The sequence below is a fragment of the Salmo trutta genome, chromosome 15 (genome assembly GCF_901001165.1).
Source record: "Salmo trutta chromosome 15, fSalTru1.1, whole genome shotgun sequence".
Classification (NCBI taxonomy): Eukaryota; Metazoa; Chordata; class Actinopteri; order Salmoniformes; family Salmonidae; genus Salmo; species Salmo trutta.
This window is the reverse complement of record NC_042971.1, coordinates 64,450,664-64,469,179: the sequence shown is the minus strand read 5'-3', so window position 1 is coordinate 64,469,179 and position 18,516 is coordinate 64,450,664. Positions and strand designations below refer to the sequence as shown.

General features: G+C 43.5%; 1 protein-coding gene across 1 annotated transcript in view; it reads left to right on the top strand.

The window, feature by feature from the left end:
* The window catches only part of LOC115149544 (metalloprotease TIKI1-like), a 137,995-nt gene extending 134,074 nt beyond the window's left edge, over nt 1–3,921 (top strand). The window contains exon 7 of the mRNA XM_029692496.1: nt 1,201–3,921. Coding sequence (XP_029548356.1) covers nt 1,201–1,405 — 205 coding nt within the window. The 3' untranslated portion in view covers nt 1,406–3,921. The remainder of the gene's footprint in view (nt 1–1,200) is intronic.
* The last annotated feature ends 14,595 nt before the right edge of the window (nt 3,922–18,516 follow it).

Here is an 18,516-nt window from a genome sequence, read left to right as displayed (position 1 = left end):
ACCTGACAACAGTCCACTACCTGACAACAGTCCACTACCTGGCAACAGTCCACTACCTGACAACAGTCCACTACCTGGCAACAGTCCACTACCTGACAACAGTCCACCACCTGACAACAGTCCACTACCTGACAACAGTCCAAGGTTCTAGGGTCCTGTAGTTCTCTGTTTGGCATCGTCATGTGTTATTAGCAGTTAAAGGTAGACTCAGTGAGGAGCACCACAGATATTGAGATGAGTGAGATGCAACACTTCGCTCTCACACAGTATCTGCACATGTGCACGGGTTCGCTTCACACTGGTTACAGCGAGGTAGCCAGGGCACCAAAACAGCGAAGAAGATTGAGCCTCACGCGTCAACTCTATTAGTTGTTGCGGAAATGTACCCACTATGATGTTTACTTTCTGCATCTACATCATATTGCTGAGTCTACCTTTCAACTAGGAACATTATCAATGTTAGGGATCATGTAGAAACAGTTCAACTAGGAACAGTATCAATGTTAGGGATCATGTAGAAACAGTTCAACTTGGAACATTATCAATGTTAGGGATCATGTAGAAACAGTTCAACTAGGAACAGTATCAATGTTAGGGATCATGTAGAAACAGTTCAACTAGGAACAGTATCCATGTTAGGGATCATGTAGAAACAGTTCAACAAGGAACAGTATCCATGTTAGGGATCATGTAAAAACAGTTCAACTAGGAACAGTATCAATGTTAGAGATCATGTAGAAACAGTTCAACAAGGAACAGTATCCATGTTAGGGATCATGTAAAAACAGTTCAACTAGGAACAGTATCAATGTTAGGGATCATGTAGAAACAGTTCAACTAGGAACAGTATTCATGTTAGGGATCATGTAAAAACAGTTCAACTAGGAACAGTATCCATGTTAGGGATCATGTAAAAACAGGTCAACTAGGAACAGTATCCATGTTAGGGATCATGTAGAAACAGTTCAACTAGGAACAACGTAGAACAGATCCTCTGTGAGCGACAGACAAGAGTGTTGCTGTTTTGTTTAGGAAAGTCATATTGAGATGACATAATATTTATTTCACGGGAAAGTCTGAGACCATGTTGTTGGCAGGGAATGTGTGCCCTCATCTCTCAACCCACAGATGGACATAACACACTGATTACTATCCAAGATTAATCTAACATGCAATCCTCTTGTCTCTCTTGTCTCTCAGCACCACAGTCGAGTCCCCTCCTCCTCCGCTGGTCCGTATTATTAATGGTTACATCACGGTACGGCCTCACCACCACGACCACGAGAGAGGCCACGCCCATGGCAGAGCCAATTACAACAGGTTGTTGTCAGGCTCCTCCACCTCTACGCCCTTGTGTGTCTTCTGGTTACTTTTTACAGTGTTGTGTCATATTTGGACTCTCTAAACCCTGGACTCTCAAAACCCTCCTGCTAACATCTGGACTCTAATACCAGATCTGTACAGGAGGTTGTTGGTTTAAAATCCTCCTGGTAACATCTGGACTCTCTAATACCAGATCTGTACAGGAGGTTGTTGGTTTAAAATCCTCCTGGTAACATCTGGACTCTAATACCAGATCTGTACAGGAGGTTGTTGGTTTAAAATCCTCCTGCTAACATCTGGACTCTAATACCAGATCTGTACAGGAGGTTGTTGGTTTAAAATCCTCCTGGTAACATCTGGACTCTAATACCAGATCTGTACAGGAGGTTGTTGGTTTAAAATCCTCCTGGTAACATCTGGACTCTAATACCAGATCTGTACAGGAGGTTGTTGGTTTAAAATCCTCCTGGTAACATCTGGACTCTAATACCAGATCTGTACAGGAGGTTGTTGGTTTAAAATCCTCCTGCTAACATCTGGACTCTAATACCAGATCTGTACAGGAGGTTGTTGGTTTAAAATCCTCCTGGTAACATCTGGACTCTAATAGCAGCTCTAGTCTAAAGCACGAGGTTATTGGTTCAAATCCCTTCTGCTCACAATGAATAATCTATTTCAACACACAATGGGGGCGAATCCAAACTTTCCCTTACGTCCTATTTTCAGTTAATCATGCATTGATGTCGTGTGACAGTGTGACTTAAAGGGATACTTCAGGATTTTGGCAATTAAGCCATTTATGTACTTTCCCAGAGTCAGATAAATTCATGGATACAATTTGTATGTCTCTGCATCTAGTATGAAGAAATGTACAGGTATTTTCGCGAGCCAATGCTAACTAGCGTTAGCGCAATGACTGAAAGTCTATGTTATCTACTAGCATGAAATTGCGCTAACGCTAGTTAGCAACTTCCTTTAAACTGCCCTCAAGGGGGCATAAAAATGGTATCCACAAGTTCATCTGACTCTGGAGAAGTAGATAAAGGGCTTTATAGCCAAAATCCTGCAGCATCCCTTTAATGGAAGTTAGGATTTGTCCAAATCCATCTCAACAGGATCTTTTTACGTGTTTATTATTTCAAATGTTTTTTGTTTTTGATTTTTTTTACAGCAGCGAGATATTAGAATAACCCAAACGGCTCTTACTCTGACAAGTTTGTTTTCTTCCAATTTATTCTTCACTTTTTGAAGAATGTGTTTCGTATCGCATAATACTGTGGGAATTGTATATATCTACATATTATAGATTGTATTTTAGAAATATGACATTTTTAAATGGTTGAATGTGTTTTTCTTTATTGTTGTTGTTGTTTATAAATAGATACAGTATATTTTCTAGACTAAAGCTGGTACTAACCACCATAACCCGTATTTGACAGCCTGGTTCCCGATCTGTTTGTGCTGTCTTGGCATTGACCATTGGGCAGGGGTATTGAAATTACGAGCCTGGAGGTCCATAATACTGCTGGTTTTATGTTCCACCTGATAATTAATTGCATCCACCTGGTGCCCCAGGTCTAAATCGGTCCTTGATTTAGAGGCAATCAACAGTGGAACTGACTTCAAGGTCAAGATTTTGAATTGGCTATGTTATAGGAGTTGGCAAGACAGAACAAATATACCTGGAACCAGGCTACATATCTCTTCTAGGTTGAAATGTGACGTCGGGGAGAAACGATCCAAACCAGTGTTATCTACGGCTTGTTGTTTGTCTATCGTATGCTGAGAGAATTATGTTTTTAATATTTTGACATAATGTGTTTAATTTATTTAACTTTATAGTTGTAGGTAATGTAAACATGTCTTGTGATTGTTATTGCTCATCCCAATGTGATTTTGTTCATTCTCTCTCCAGCCTCCCAGTCAGCCTAAAGGCTGGTTTATACGACGTCAAACAACACGTCTGTAGACTACTAGAATGTGACGTGTTCACAGATCGTCTTTAGACCGACAGTAAATCAACCTTAAGTTTGGATCATGTACTACTGTATAGCAGCAGATTGATGAAATGAGTTATATGCTGTTGTAGCTCACTGAAATGAGTTGTATCCTGTTGTAGTTCGCTGAAATGAGTTGCATCCTGTTGTAGTTCGCTGAAATGAGTTGCATCTTGTTGTAGCTCACTGAAATCAGTTGTATAAGGTTGTAGCTCACTGAAATGAGTTGCATCTTGTTGTAGCTCACTGAAATGAGTTGCATCCTGTTGTAGCTCACTGAAATGAGTTGCATCCTGTTGTAGCTCACTGAAATGAGTTGCATCTTGTTGTAGCTCACTGAAATGAGTTGTATCAGGTTGTAGCTCACTGAAATTAGTTGTATCTTGTTGTAGCTCACTGAAATGGGTTGTATCTTGTTGTAGCTCACTGAAATGAGTTGTATCAGGTTGTAGCTCACTGAAATGAGTTGTATCAGGTTGTAGCTCACTGAAATGAGTTGTATAAGGTTGTAGCTCACTGACATTTCAATTGTGAGGCATGAGATGATTGAAATATTTTTTGCTAAAATTTTGAGAACAATAAAAATATTTATCTAGTTAAACGTTTGAGTCAGATGACTTTGTTAGAACGTTTCCCCCCCACCATTGATTAGCAGAATCACTCAGAGGAGAATGTCAGAAGAGTCATATTTACATTTTACATTTTAGTCATTTAGCAGACGCTCTTATCCAGAGCGACTTACAGTAGTGAATGCATACATTTCATACAATTTCATAAAAAATAAAAAAATTCTGTGCTGGCCCCCCCGTGGGAATCGAACCCACAACCCTGGCATTGCAAACACCATGCTCTACCAACTGAGCTACGTTCGTAATCACATTTTCTGGTTTTGGTATATTACTGTAATATACAACACTGGCATCTTTGCAGATTATGTAACTTTTATCTAAACAGGGATGTCTTCTGTTGTAGCATATTTAACGGATGGTCTGTGAGCTTCCACACAACATGAGTGACATGGTATTTAACCCCCCCCCCCCCCCCCCCCCCCCGGGGCTGTTAGAGTACGATGCAGGCCCAAAATGTTCCAGAATAATCCTTTCCCAAACTCAAATGATCCAGAGACATGATACTTGGCAGATCTGCTTCTTAATATTTCATTACTTTATTGGTCTTTAAAAAAGACCAAGGAGGTTTTCATCTTTGGACAGCAGAATGGTGATAAAAAAGAGCGCCGTTAAATTAAGTTTTGTGGCTGTTTTCAGTCTGTTGCTGCCCTACCAGTTATTAACCTTTAACTATGGCTGGCATCAGTTACTGTTGGAAAATATTCCTCCTGTACAGCACTAAAAAGGAAGGGTGCTTTATAGTAGAGCCGTTCTGAGGACCATTAAACCCTGTTTAACTCCACAGTGTCAAGCTATACACTACAACCTCTATACCAGGCGGTGTCTAGCCAACCTTAGTCATAGACTGTTCTCTCTGCTACCGCATGGCAAGCGGTACCGGAGCGCCAAGTCTAGGTCCAAGAGGCTTCTAAACAGCTTATACCCCCCCAAGCCATAAGACTCCTGAACAGCTAATCAAATGGCTACCCAGACTATTCGCATTGCCCCCCCCCCCCCCCATCCCCTCTCCACACCACTGCCACTCTCTATTGTCATCTATGCATAGCCACTTTAATAACTCTACCTACATGTACATATTACCTCAACTAACCGGTGCCCCCCTGTATATACTGTTATTTTTTTTTTTACTGCTGCTCTTTAATCACTAGTTACTTTTATTTCTTATTCTTATCCGTATTTTTTTAAACTGCATTGTTGGTTAGGGGCTCGTAAGTAAGCATTTCACTGTAAGGTCTACTACACCTGTTGTATTCAGCATTTCACTGTGAGGTCTACACCTGTTGTATTCAGCATTTCACTGTAAGGTCTACACCTGCTGTATTCAGCATTTCACTGTAAGGTTTACACCTGTTGTATTCGGCGCATGTGACTAATACAATTTGATTTGATTTTGAATGTGCTACGGTATCAGCAATGATAGGTAGACAGCAATGGAGGTTCCTCAGAGGAGGAACGGGAAGACCATCCTCAGTTAGTATTATTAAAATAAAAATAGTGAAACATTAAAAAAGTTATCCTTTTTAGATTAACTATACTAAATATATTCACGTCACCAAATAACTGATTAAAACACACTGTTTGGCAATGACGGACTACAATATACTCAACAGCACCCTCTAGGGACAACGATTTTCCGTCCTCCTCTGGGTACATTGACTTCAATACAAAATCTAGGAGGCTTATGGTTCTCACCCCCTTCCATAGACTTACACAGTAATTATGATGACTTCCGGAGGACGTCCTCCAACCTATCAGAGCTCTTGCAGCATGAACTGACATGTTGTCCGTCCAATCAAAGGATCGGATAATGAATCTAGTACTGAAAGCAGAAGCTACAGCTAGTTAGCACTGCTGTGCATAAAATGTGGTGAGTAGTTGACTCAAAGAGAGAGAAAGACAATAGTTTAACAGTTTTTTTAACAAATTTATTTATTAAAAAAATTCAGGAGAAGCAGCAGAGAGAGAGAGAGAGAGAGAGAGAGAGAAAGAGAGAGAGAGAGAGAGAGAGAGAGAGAGAGAGAGAAAGAGAGAAAGAGAGAGAGAGAGAGAGAGAGAGAGAGAGAGATATTTCATTGTATTTTTTTCTTCTTAGTTTTCCTTTCACTTAGCTAGCAAATGAAGCTAATTTAGCCAACTCAACATCTTGACTCAGATGCTTACTTTTTGTCTAGGAAAACGCGTCAGCGAGGATCCAACGTTGCAGAGCCCTCAGCCCACTTGTTTAACATGAGTTATGAATGACTACCTCAGCTCTGTTCCCCACACATACAATTATCTGTAAAGTCCCTCAGTCAAGCAGTGGCATTTCAAACACAACGATACAGGTGTCCTTCCTAACTCAGTTGCCGGAGAGAAAGGAAACCGCTCAGGGATTTCACCATGAGGCCAATGGTGACTTTAAAACAGTTGCAGAGTTTAATGGCTGTGATATGAGAAAACTGAGGATGGATCAACAACATTGCAGTTACTCCACAATACTAACCTAATTGACAGAGTAAAAAGAAGGAATCCTGTACAGAACTAAAATATTCTAAAACATGCATCCTGTTTGCAACAAGGCACTAAAGTAATACTGCAAACAATGAGGCAAAGCAATTCAGTTTTTGTCCTGACTACAAAGTGTTATGTTTGGGGCAAATCCAATACAACACATTACTGAGTACCACTCTCCATATTTTCAAACTTAGTGGTGGCTGCATCATGTTATGGGTATGCTTGTAATCATTAAGGACTTGGGAGTTTTTTCAGGCAAAATCCTAAAGAAAAACCTGATTCTGTCTGCTTTCCACCAGACACTGGGAGATGAATTCACCCCAATAACCTAAAACACAAGGCCAATTCTACCCTGGAGTTGATTACCAAGAAGACAGTGAATGTTCCTGAGTGGTCAAGTTACTGTTTTGACTTCAATCTACTTGAAAATCTATGACAAGACCTGAAAATGGTTGTCCAGTAATGATCAACAATTTTACAATGCTTGAAGAATTTTTTTAATAATAGTAGGCAAATTTATCACAATCCAGGTGTGGAAAGCTTAGAGATTTGCCCAGAAAGACTCACAGCTGTAATCGCTGCCAAAGGTGCTTCTATAAAGTATTGACTCAGGGGTATGTAAATGGGATAATTCTGTATTTCATTTACAATAAATTTGAGATTTAAAAAAAAAAACTGTTTTATCTTTGTCAAAACAATGTATTTAATCCATTTTGAATTCAGGCTGTAACACAATAAAATTTGGAATAAGTCAAGGGGTATGAATACTTTCTGAAGGTACTGTATATTTACAGTATCTACCTCAATTACCTCATACCCCTCCACATCGCTCGGTACTAGTACCCCGTGTATATAGCCAAGTTATCGTTACTCATTGTGTATTTATTCCTCATATTATGTTTTCTATCTTTTTCTCTCTGCATTGTTGGGAAGGACCAGTAAGTAAGCATTTCACTGTTAGTCTACACCTGTTGTTTACCAAGCATGTGACAAATAACATTTATTTTGATTTTCTTCATGCCATTTTAATCAAAATGTATCAAGTTAGTTCTGTGTGTTCCCAAAAATCCGAACCCTTACCCAGTAAGCAAAATGAAGTTTAAAAGACGTATTTTTAAAGATGTTGAAGTTAAGATCATTTTAGGTTCTGAATGAAAGGTGAAAATACGTATTTTAAATATGTATATTCCAGATGTTGAAAATACATTTTATTCCGGACGTTGAAAATACGTATTTTACGGACGTTGAAATCAGGTTTATTTTCGGGTTCTGAAAGAATGTTATTTTTTTTACTGTATTGTAATGTACTGCAACCTGCTGTGTTCTACTGCAGTGGTTCTCAAACCTCTCCTCGGGGACCAATCAAAATGTAGCTGTGGATTTCATAGCTAGCTAAAACGGTTGCCTAGCAACAAACATCTTCAGAAGATTTGTAAGAAGATATTTGAGAAATTCGTAAGAAAATCATTAAATCTTAAGACATCGTTGAGGAATTGCACTTTTGAACTATCTTATGAACGTATTTTTTTTTCTTAAGAAGCTTCTTAAGTTATTTTTTGGGTGAATCTGGGTCCTTGAGGATTAAGTTAAATCAGGTGTGATACCTCTGGAATAGATCAGTTACATGGAACTACCTAAGGTCCCCATAGAGAGGTTTGAGAACCCCTACTCTAACGTATTGTACTGTCCAAAACTTGTGAAAACAATAGATGTCTATGATTGGTTCAGATTTTCGTCCGGACCAGACCAACAATCAACGTCCGTGGATGAGATTCCCTAAAACGCCACTTCAATACAGCAACGACAGATTGAAGTGTTAAATCCACTTCAATCAGCGTAGATGAAGGGAAGGAGACAGGTTAAAGAAGGATTTTTAAGCCTTGAGACAAGGATTGTGTATGTGTGCCATTCAGAGGGTGAACGGGCAAGACAAAATATTTAAGTGCCTTTGAACGGGGTATGGTAGTAGGTGCCAGGTGCACCTGTTTGTGTCAAGAACTGCAACATTGCTGGGTTTTTCATACTCAACAGTTTCCCGATGTGTATCAAGAATGGTCCACCACCCAAAGGACATCCAGCCAACTTGACTCAACTGTGGGAAACATTGGAGTCAACATGGGCCAGCGTCCCTGTGGAACGCTTTCGACACCTTGTAGAGTCCATGTAAGAAGTAATGTGATCCAATACCGTGAAAATGATTTAATTTTTTATTTTACCTTTATTTAACTAGGCAAGTCAGTTATGAACAAATTCTTATTTACAATGACGGCCTATCCCGGCCAATCCCGGACAACGCTGGGCCAATAGTGTGCCGCCCTATGGGACTCCCAATCACGGCCGGATGTGATACAGCCTGGATTCGAACCAGGGACTGTAGTGACGCCTCTTGCACTGAGATGCAGTACCTTAGACCTCTATGCCACACGGGAGTAATTTGCCCCCTTTTTGATACTGAATGTTGTTAAATCTTCAACCAAAACCATAATATTAGATAAAGAGAACCTGAGTCTACAAATAACACAAAAATATGGATTTAATTAATTTCATTAGCAAAGTTATGCAATACCCAATTCCCCTGTGTGAACAAGTAATTGCCACCTTACACTCAATAACTGGTTGTGCCACATTCAGCTGCAATGACTCCAACCAAACGCTTCCTGTAGTTGTTGATCAGTCTCTCACGTCGCTGTGGAGGAATTTTGGCCCACTAATTCCATGCAGAACCTCTTTCACTCAGCTATATTTCAAGCATGAACTGCTCGTTTCATGTCCTGCCACAACATCTCAATTGGGATTAGGTCTGGACTAACTAGGCCATTCCAAAACTTCAAATGTGTTGCTTTATAGCCATTTTAATGTGGACTTGATTGTGTGTTTTGGATCATTGTCTTGCTGCATTGACCCAGCTGCACTTCAGCCCACAGACGGATGGGCCTGACATTCTCCTGTACAGAGCAGAATTCATGGTTCCTTCTATTAAAGCAAGTCGTCCAGGTCCTGAGGCAGCAAAGCATCCCCCAAACCATCACACTACCACCACCATGCTTGACCGTTGGTATTGAGGTCTTACTGTGGAATGCAGTGTTTGGTTTTTTTCGCCAGGCATAATGGGAACCATCTCGTCCAGAAAGTTGATTCAAGTTTGCCAAACAAAAACACCTGGATGTACCTGGTTGATCCTCAAGACTCTCGGAAGTCTGGCTCTATGTGTAACTGTGTAGGTTCCGTCCCTCTCTTCGCCCCAACCTGGGCTCGAACCAGGGACCCTCTGCACACATCAACAACTGACACCCCACGAAGCATCATTACCCATCGCGCCACAAAAGCCGCGGCCCTTGCAACGCAAGGGGAACAACTACTTCAAGTCTCAGAGTGAGTGACATCACTGATTGAAACGCTATTAGCGCGCACCACCGCTAACTAACTAGCCATTTCACATCGGTTACATATGGACAGATGATTCAAAGGTTAACTTTCTGGACAAACATGGGTCCCATTCTACCTGGTCCCATTAGCATGGTGTTAGTGACTGTGCAGCTGTTTGGCTCTATCAACACAATCTCCAAAGAAAATGCCAAACCTGTAACTGTAACATTGTGGCGATAGTGGAATACTATATACAGTGCATTCGGAAAGTATTCAGACCCCTTGACTTTTTTTGACATTTTGTTACGTTACAGGCTTTGTTATGGTACAGCCTTATAGACATTTTTGCAAATTTATTACAAATAAAAAAACAGAAATACATTATTTACATAAGTATTCAGACCCTTTGCTATGAGACTCGAAATTGAGCTCAGGTGCATCCTGTTTCCATTGATCATCCTTGAGATGTTTCTACAACTTGATTGGAGTCCACCTGTGGTGGGTTCAATTGATTAAACATGATTTGGAAAGGCACACACCTGTCTATATAAGATCCCACAGTTGACAGGGCATGTCAGAGCAAAAACCAAGTCATGAGGTTGAAGGAATTGTCCGTAGAGCTCCGATACAGGATTGAAGGTCACCGTGGCCTCCATAATTTTTAAAGGCTTGTTTTTGGGCTACTTTGAAGTTACACTGCAGGCGTCATGGCCTTTCTCTTTTCAGAAAAAAAATCAATTTCACTGTGACCTGCTGCTGCTGCCTATCAGGCAGTGAGGCAGGCTGTTAGTGAGTGAGTGAGTAGTGATGGAGAGGGCTGGAGGGGGGGGGGTGTGTGATGGAGAGGGCTGGAGGGGGGGGTGTGTGTGAGTGATGGAGAGGGCTGGAGGGGGGTGTGTGTGTGAGTGATAGAGAGGGCTGGAGGGGGGGGGTGTGTGTGAGTGATGGAGAGGGCTGGAGGGGTGGGGGTGTGTGATGGAGAGGGCTGGAGGGGGGGGGTGTGTGAGTGATGGAGAGGGCTGTAGGGGTGTGTGTGAGTGATGGAGAGGGCTGGAGGGGGGGGTGTGTGTGAGTGATGGAGAGGGCTGGAGGGGTGGGGGTGTGTGATGGAGAGGGCTGGAGGGGGGGGGTGTGTGAGTGATGGAGAGGGCTGTAGGGGTGTGTGTGAGTGATGGAGAGGGCTGGAGGGGGGGGGGGTGTGTGAGTGATAGAGAGGGCTGGAGGGGGGTGGGGGTGTGTGATGGAGAGGGCTGGAGGGGGGGGGGGGTGTGAGTGATGGAGAGGGCTGTAGGGGTGTGTGTGAGTGATGGAGAGGGCTGGAGGGGGGGGGGGTGTGTGTGAGTGATGGAGAGGGCTGTAGGGGTGTGAGTGATGGAGAGGGCTGGAGGGGGGTGAGTGATAGAGAGGGCTGGAGGGGTGTGTGAGTGATGGAGAGGGCTGGAGGGGTGTGTGAGTGATGGAGAGGGCTGTAGGGGTGTGTGTGAGTGATGGAGAGGGCTGTAGGGGTGTGTGTGAGTGATGGAGAGGGCTGTAGGGGTGTGTGTGAGTGATGGAGAGGGCTGGAGGGGGGTGTGTGTGAGTGATGGAGAGGGCTGGAGGGGGGTGTGTGTGAGTGATGGAGAGGGATGTAGGGGTGTGTGTGAGTGAGTGATGGAGAGGGCTGGAGGGGGGGTGTGTGTGATGGAGAGGGCTGGAGGGGGGGGTGTGTGTGAGTGATGGAGAGGGCTGTAGGGGTGTGTGAGTGATGGAGAGGGCTGGAGGGGGGGGTGTGAGTGGTGGAGAGGGCTGGAGGGGGGGGGTGTGTGAGTGATGGAGAGGGCTGGAGGGGGGGGGTGAGTGGTGGAGAGGGCTGGAGGGGGGGGGGGGTGTGTGAGTGATGGAGAGGGCTGGAGGGGTGTGTGCTGAGAGAGCATTGTATATGCTAATTGGAACTAGGAAACTCTGACATTTCCGACTTGCTAACTGGTCGTAGTTATACACGTGTTCAACAAATCAGAGAGTCTGAAATTTCAGGGTTTCCTAGTTCTGACTAGCATATACAGCTGAAGTGGGAAGTTTACGTACACTTAGGTTGGAGTCATTAAAACTTGTTTTTCAACCACTCCACACATTTCTTGTTAACAAACTATAGTTTTGGCAAGTCGGTTAGGACATCTACTTTGTGCATGACACAAGTAATTTTGTCACCAATTGTTTACAGACAGATTATTTCACTTAGAATTCACTGTATCACAGTTCCAGTGGGTCAGAAGTTTACATACACTAAGTTGACTGTGCCTTTAAACAGCTTGGAAAATTCCAGAAAATGATGTCATGACTTTAGAAGCTTCTGATAGGCTAATTGACATAATTTGAGTCAATTGGAGGTGTACCTGTGGATGTATTTCAAGGCCTACCTTCAAACACAGTGCGTCTTTGCTTGACATCATGGGAAAATCAAAAGAAATCAGCCAAGACCTCAGAAAAAAAATTGTTGACCTCCACAAGTCTGATTCATCCTTGGAAGCAATTTCCAAACGCCTGAAGGTACCACGTTCATCTGTACAAACAATAGTACGCAAATATAAACTCCATGGGACCACGCTGCCGTCATACCGCTCAGGAAGGAGATGCGTTCTGTCTCCTAGAGATGAACGTACTTTGGTAGGAGAAGTGCAAATCAATCCCAGAACAACAGCAAAGGACCTTGTGAAGATGCTGGAGGAAACAGGTACCAAAGTATCTATATCCACAGTAAAACGAATCCTATATCGACATAACCTGAAAGGCCGCTCAGCAAGGAAGAAGCCACTGCTCCAAAACCACCATAAAAAAGACAGACTATGGTTTGCTACTGCACATGGGGACAAAGATTGTAGTTTTTGGAGAAATGTCCTCTGGTCTGATGAAACAAAAATAGAACTGTTTGGCCATAATGACCATCGTTATGTTTGAAGGAAAAAGGGGGAGGCTTTCAAGCCAAAGAACACCATCTCGACCGTGAAACACGGGGGTGCAGCATCATGTTGTGGGGGTGCTTTGCTGCAGGAGGGACTGGTGCACTTCACAAAATAGATGGCATCATGAGGCAGGAAAATTATGTGGATATATTGAAGCAACATCTCAAGACATCTGTCAGGAAGTTAAAGCTTGGTCGCAAATGGGTCCAAATGGACAATGACCCCAAGCAAACTTCCAAAGTTGTGGCAAAATGGCTTAAGGACAACAAAGTCAAGGTATTGGAGTGGCCATCACAAAGCCTTGACCTCAATCCCATACCAAACTTGTGGGCAGAACTGAAAAAGCATGTGTGAGCAAGGAGGCTTACAAACCTGACTCAGTTACACCAAGTCTGTCAGGAGGAATGGGCCAAAATTTACCCAACTTATTGTGGGAAGCTTGTGGAAGGCTACCCGAAACGTTTGACCCAAGTTAAACAATTTAAAGGCAACGTTACCAAATACTAATTGAGTGTATGTAAACTTCTGACCAACTGGGAATGTGATGAAAGAAATAAAAGCTGAAATAAATCATTCTCTCTACTATTACTCTGACATTTCACATTCTTAAAATAAAGTGGTGATCCTAACTGACCTAAAACAGGGAATTTTTTACTGGGATTAAATGTCAGGAATTGTGAAAAACTGAGTTTAAATGTATTTGGCTAAAGTGTATGTAAACTTCCGACTTCAACTGTATACCTGCAAGAGTCCACTATTGGGTCAGGTGAGTGAGGAGACAGCAGCACGCGCGCACGTCGTAAAAACTTTTTACCAGTTGTATGTGGACTATGGACTACAATGACGGCCTACTGGGGAACAGTGGGTTAACTGCCTTGTTCAGGGGCAGAACATCAGATTTTTACATTGTCAGCTCAGGGTTTCGAGCCAGTAACCTTTCAGTTACTGGCCCAATGCTCTAACCACTAGGCTTCCTGCCGCCCCGTCTGAACACCATTCCAATGTCAACTTTGATTAATGAAAACGATATCAAGCGAAGTGTCTTACTGGCTGTGAGAGCGGAAATTTGAAATGGAAGTTATGGAACTCCCTCACGTGCTTCTGTTATGCTTCTGTTATGGGGAAAAGTCCTCAATTGAAACTGACATTAAATGTGGAGAATGATATATTTGCATCTGTTGACCATCAAGTATTGGCCATCAAGTAGCCTAATAATTGATATACCATAATACAACGGGTGGGTCTAATCCTGAATGCTGATTGGTTAAAAGCACATTCCAGTCGGTGTCTGTTCCACAAGTTACCACCGGCTAAATCTATGACGTTAAAATGCCTATTTACTCTGTTTCATCTGACTGTGCATTCCACTGTCTCATCAGCCCAGCCAGGCAATTTATATACTTGATCTCCACTATAAAAAGCATCTAGACATTATGTCACATTTCTTTTAGACTAACATTTCGTTTTCAACAGCAGAGATTTGTATAAACCTTGCTGTCTGTCTCTCCGACATTTGCAACATTGTTTCAATATTGAAATTGGATCTCCAGCTGTCCCATAGTAATGAACGTGTAGAGGTCTGGAGTCGGGACAAGAGAGGGAGAGGCAGGCAGTGTTTCTCAGCCAGTCGAAATCATGAATCAACTGGCATAATTTTTATGGAAATATACAAAGAAATAGCTATTGAAAAAAGGTCAAATGAAACAAAGGGCAGCTAGTTTCCAGCTTCAGTTTGAAGTGATTGTGTTGGCTGTGTTGTTAGCTGTAGTGTTGGCTAGCTCCTCTGAACAACAGTGTCCTGACGAGAGAGTACATTTTCTATGCCAGGTGAAACCGCGCTTCATTAGCTCATTGTCCTGGATGTTTCCAAATAAATGTCAGTAGAAAACAACTTAAACACATGCATATGAGGCTACTGTTGTTATTCTGCACTGTTTGACGTGACTGTAAGTTAGGCGTAGTTGGCTAGCTAGCAAACAAGGGATAAGAACATTGCCAGCCAGAATGGCAATGGAACAGTTTGAATGAACGACTGGGTCGCGTCCATAGATACAGAACAAAAAGGCTGAACGACTGGGTCGCGTCCATAGATACAGAACAAAAAGACTGAACGACTGGGTCACGTCCATAGATACAGAACAAAAACACCTTTATGAAAGCCTTTATGCCTTTATCGTTTGCTTTTCTACAGAAATGTTTGGTGATCCACTAGGAATACCTTGAAGATCGACCAATTGGTGGTCACTGCCCTAGACATTCCAACTCTCTCTTGCCTGGCTACCCAAACTCTGGCCAAAAGTTACGCCCACGGACGTTCATTTCTTCTCTGCAATGAGTCTGGATCAGAGTTCCTCCACAACATTTTTTTTGTAGAACACAAACACCTTCTAACCATTCTGATTGGTTCCAGAGAACAATGGGTTGGGCCAGAACCAACGGCATTTTGAAAATTTGATTTTGATTTGCTGATGAGTTAGAGACGATCCAATCACTGATTACTTAAAAAAATAACAATAATTTACATCGCCTCAAACGACTTCAGCGTTGGCAGTCTCAGACTGAAGTATTTAGCGAACATAGAGCAGCGAATGAATTCAGTTGGAGTTGTCAGGCAAAACACCACCTGCAACAACTAATGGCAAACCGAAACAGAATTCAACTCTTAAAGCCTCTGAATTGTCAATCCGACATCTCAAATCAAATGTTATTTGTCAAATGCGCCTGAATACAACAGGTGTAGACCTTATAGTGTAGGTGTAGACCTTACAGTGAAATGCTTACAATTAATTAAAGAGCTGCAGTAAAATAACAAGCGAGGTTATATACAGGGTATTACGGTACAGAGTCAATGTGGAGGCTATATACAGGGTATTACGGTACAGAGTCAATGTAGAAGCTATATACAGGGTGTTACGGTACAGAGTCAATGTGGAGGCTATATACAGGGGGTACCGGTACAGAGTCAATGTGGAGGCTATATACATGGGGTACCAGTACAGAGTCAATGTGGAGGCTGCATACCAGTACAGAGTCAATGTGGAGGCTATATACAGGGGGTACCGGTACAGAGTCAATGTGGAGGCTATATACAGGGGATACCAGTACAGAGTCAATGTGGAGGCTATATACAGGGGGTACCGGTACAGAGTCAATGTGGAGGCTATATACAGGGGGTACCGGTACAGAGTCAATGTGTGGGGGCACCGGTTAGTCGAGGTAATATGTAGGTAGAGTTAAAGTGACTATGCATAGGTAGTAAACAGAGAGTAGCAGCAGTTTAAAAAGAGGGAGCGGGGGGCAATGCAAATAGTCTGGGTAGGCATAGCTGTTCAGGAGTGTTATGGCTTGGGGGGTAGAAGCTGTTAAAAACTCTACGGGATCGGTGTCCCTGTACCGGGACGGTTGAGCTAACGTGCACAAATGTGACATCGACATGTCTTATAGCTAAATTAGTCTCCCCATTTCCCCCCCTAGCTAATTAGTCTCCCCATTCCCCCCCAGCTAAATTAGTCTTCCCATTTCCCCCCCAGCTAATTAGTCTCCCCATTTCCCCCCCCCAGCTAAATTAGTCTCCCCAAATCCCCCAGCTAAATTAGTCTCCCCATTCCCCCCCAGCTAAATTAGTCTCCCCATTTCCCCCCCAGCGAAATTAGTCTCCCCAATCCCCCCCAGCTAAATTAGTCTCCCCATTTCCCCCCCAGCTAAACTAGTCTCCCCAATTCCCCCCCAGCTAAACTAGTCTCCCCAATTCCCCCCCCAGCTAAACTAGTCTCCCCAATTCCCCCCCAGCTAAATTAGTCTCCCCATTTCCCCGCAGCTAAACTAGTCTCCCCAATTCCCCCCAGCTAAATTAGTCTCCCCAAATTCCCCAGCTAAATTAGTCTCCCCATTCCCCCCCAGCTAAATTAGTCTCCCCATTTCCCCCCCAGCGAAATTAGTCTCCCCAATCCCCCCCTGCTAAATTAGTCTCCCCATTTCCCCCCCAGCTAAACTAGTCTCCCCAATTCCCCCCCAGCTAAACTAGTCTCCCCAATTCCCCCCCCCAGCTAAACTAGTCTCCCCAATTCCCCCCCAGCTAAATTAGTCTCCCCATTTCCCCCGCAGCTAAACTAGTCTCCCCAATTCCCCCCAGCTAAATTAGTCTCCCCATTTCCCCCCAGCTAAATTAGTCTCCCCATTTCCCCCCCAGCTAATTAGTCTCCCCATTCCCTCCCCCAGCTAAATTAGTCTCCCCATTCCCTCCCCCAGCTAAATTAGTCTCCCCATTTCCCCCCCAGCTAAATTAGTCTCCCCATTCCCCCCCAGCTAATTAGTCTCCCCATTCCCTCCCCCAGCTAAATTAGTCTCCCCATTTCCCCCCCAGCTAAATTAGTCTCCCCATTTCCCCCCCAGCTAAATTAGCCTCCCCAATCCCCCAGCTAAACTCGTCTCCCCATCTCCCCCAGCTAAACTAGTCTCCCCATTTCCCCCCCAGCTAAACTAGACTCCCCATTTCCCCCCCAGCTAAATTAGTCTCCACATTTCCCCCCATAGCTGAACTAGTCTCCCCATTCCCCCCTAGCTAAATTAGTCTCCCCATTTCCCCCCAGCTAAATTAGTCTCCACATTTCCCCCCATAGCTGAACTAGTCTCCCCATTCCCCCCTTAGCTAAATTAGTCTCCCCATTTCCCCCCCAGCTAAATTAGTCTCCCCATTTCCCCCCCTAGCTAAATTAGTCTCCACATTTCCCCCCCTAGCTAAACTAGTCTCCCCATTTCCCCCTAGCTAAATTAGTCTCCCCATTTCCCCCTAGCTAAATTAGTCTCCCCATTTCCCCCCCAGCTAAATTATTCTCCCCATTTCCCACCCAGCTAAATTAGTCTCCACATTTCCCCCCCTAGCTAAACTAGTCTCCCCATTCCCCCCTAGCTAAATTAGTCTCCCCATTTCCCCCCTAGCTAAATTAGTCTCCCCATTTCTCCCCCCCAGCTAAATTAGTCTCCCCATTTCCCCCCCAGCTAAATTAGTCTCCCCATTTTCCCCCAGCTAAATTAGTCTCCCCATTTCCCCCCCAGCTAAATTAGTCTCTCCATTTCCCCCCCAGCTAAATTAGTCTCCCCATTTCCCCCCCAGCTAAATTAGTCTCCCCATTTTCCCCCAGCTAAATTAGTCTCCCCATTTCCCCCCCAGCTAAATTAGTCTCCCCATTTCCCCCCCAGCTAAATTAGTCTCCCCATTTCCCCCCCAGCTAAATTAGTCTCCCCATTTCCCCCTAGCTAAATTAGTCTCCCCATTTCCCCCCCAGCTAAATTAGTCTCTCCATTTCCCCCCCAGCTAAATTAGTCTCCCCATTTCCCCCCCAGCTAAATTAGTCTCCACATTTCCCCCAGCTAAATTAGTCTCCCCATTCCCCCCCCAGCTAAACTAGTCTCCCCATTTCCCCCCCAGCTAAATTAGTCTCCCCAATCCCCCAGCTAAATTAGACTCCCCATTTCCCCCCCAGCTAAATTAGTCTCCCCATTTCCCCCCAGCTAAATAATCCTACATGTAGACTATTGTTTATGTGTACTTGGCACTACGTTGAGGTCATAATTGGATTAATAATTGTATGGATGTCAACCCCAATACATGTTGATGTCATCATCAATCACCTGCATTACAGTTAAAAACTACTGCCAACCACCACTGTATGCTAGCTATGCTACCAGGTTATTTGAATGGTATTTAACAGTGCTATGCTACCAGTTTATTTGAATGGCATTTAACGGTGCTATGCTACCAGCTTATTT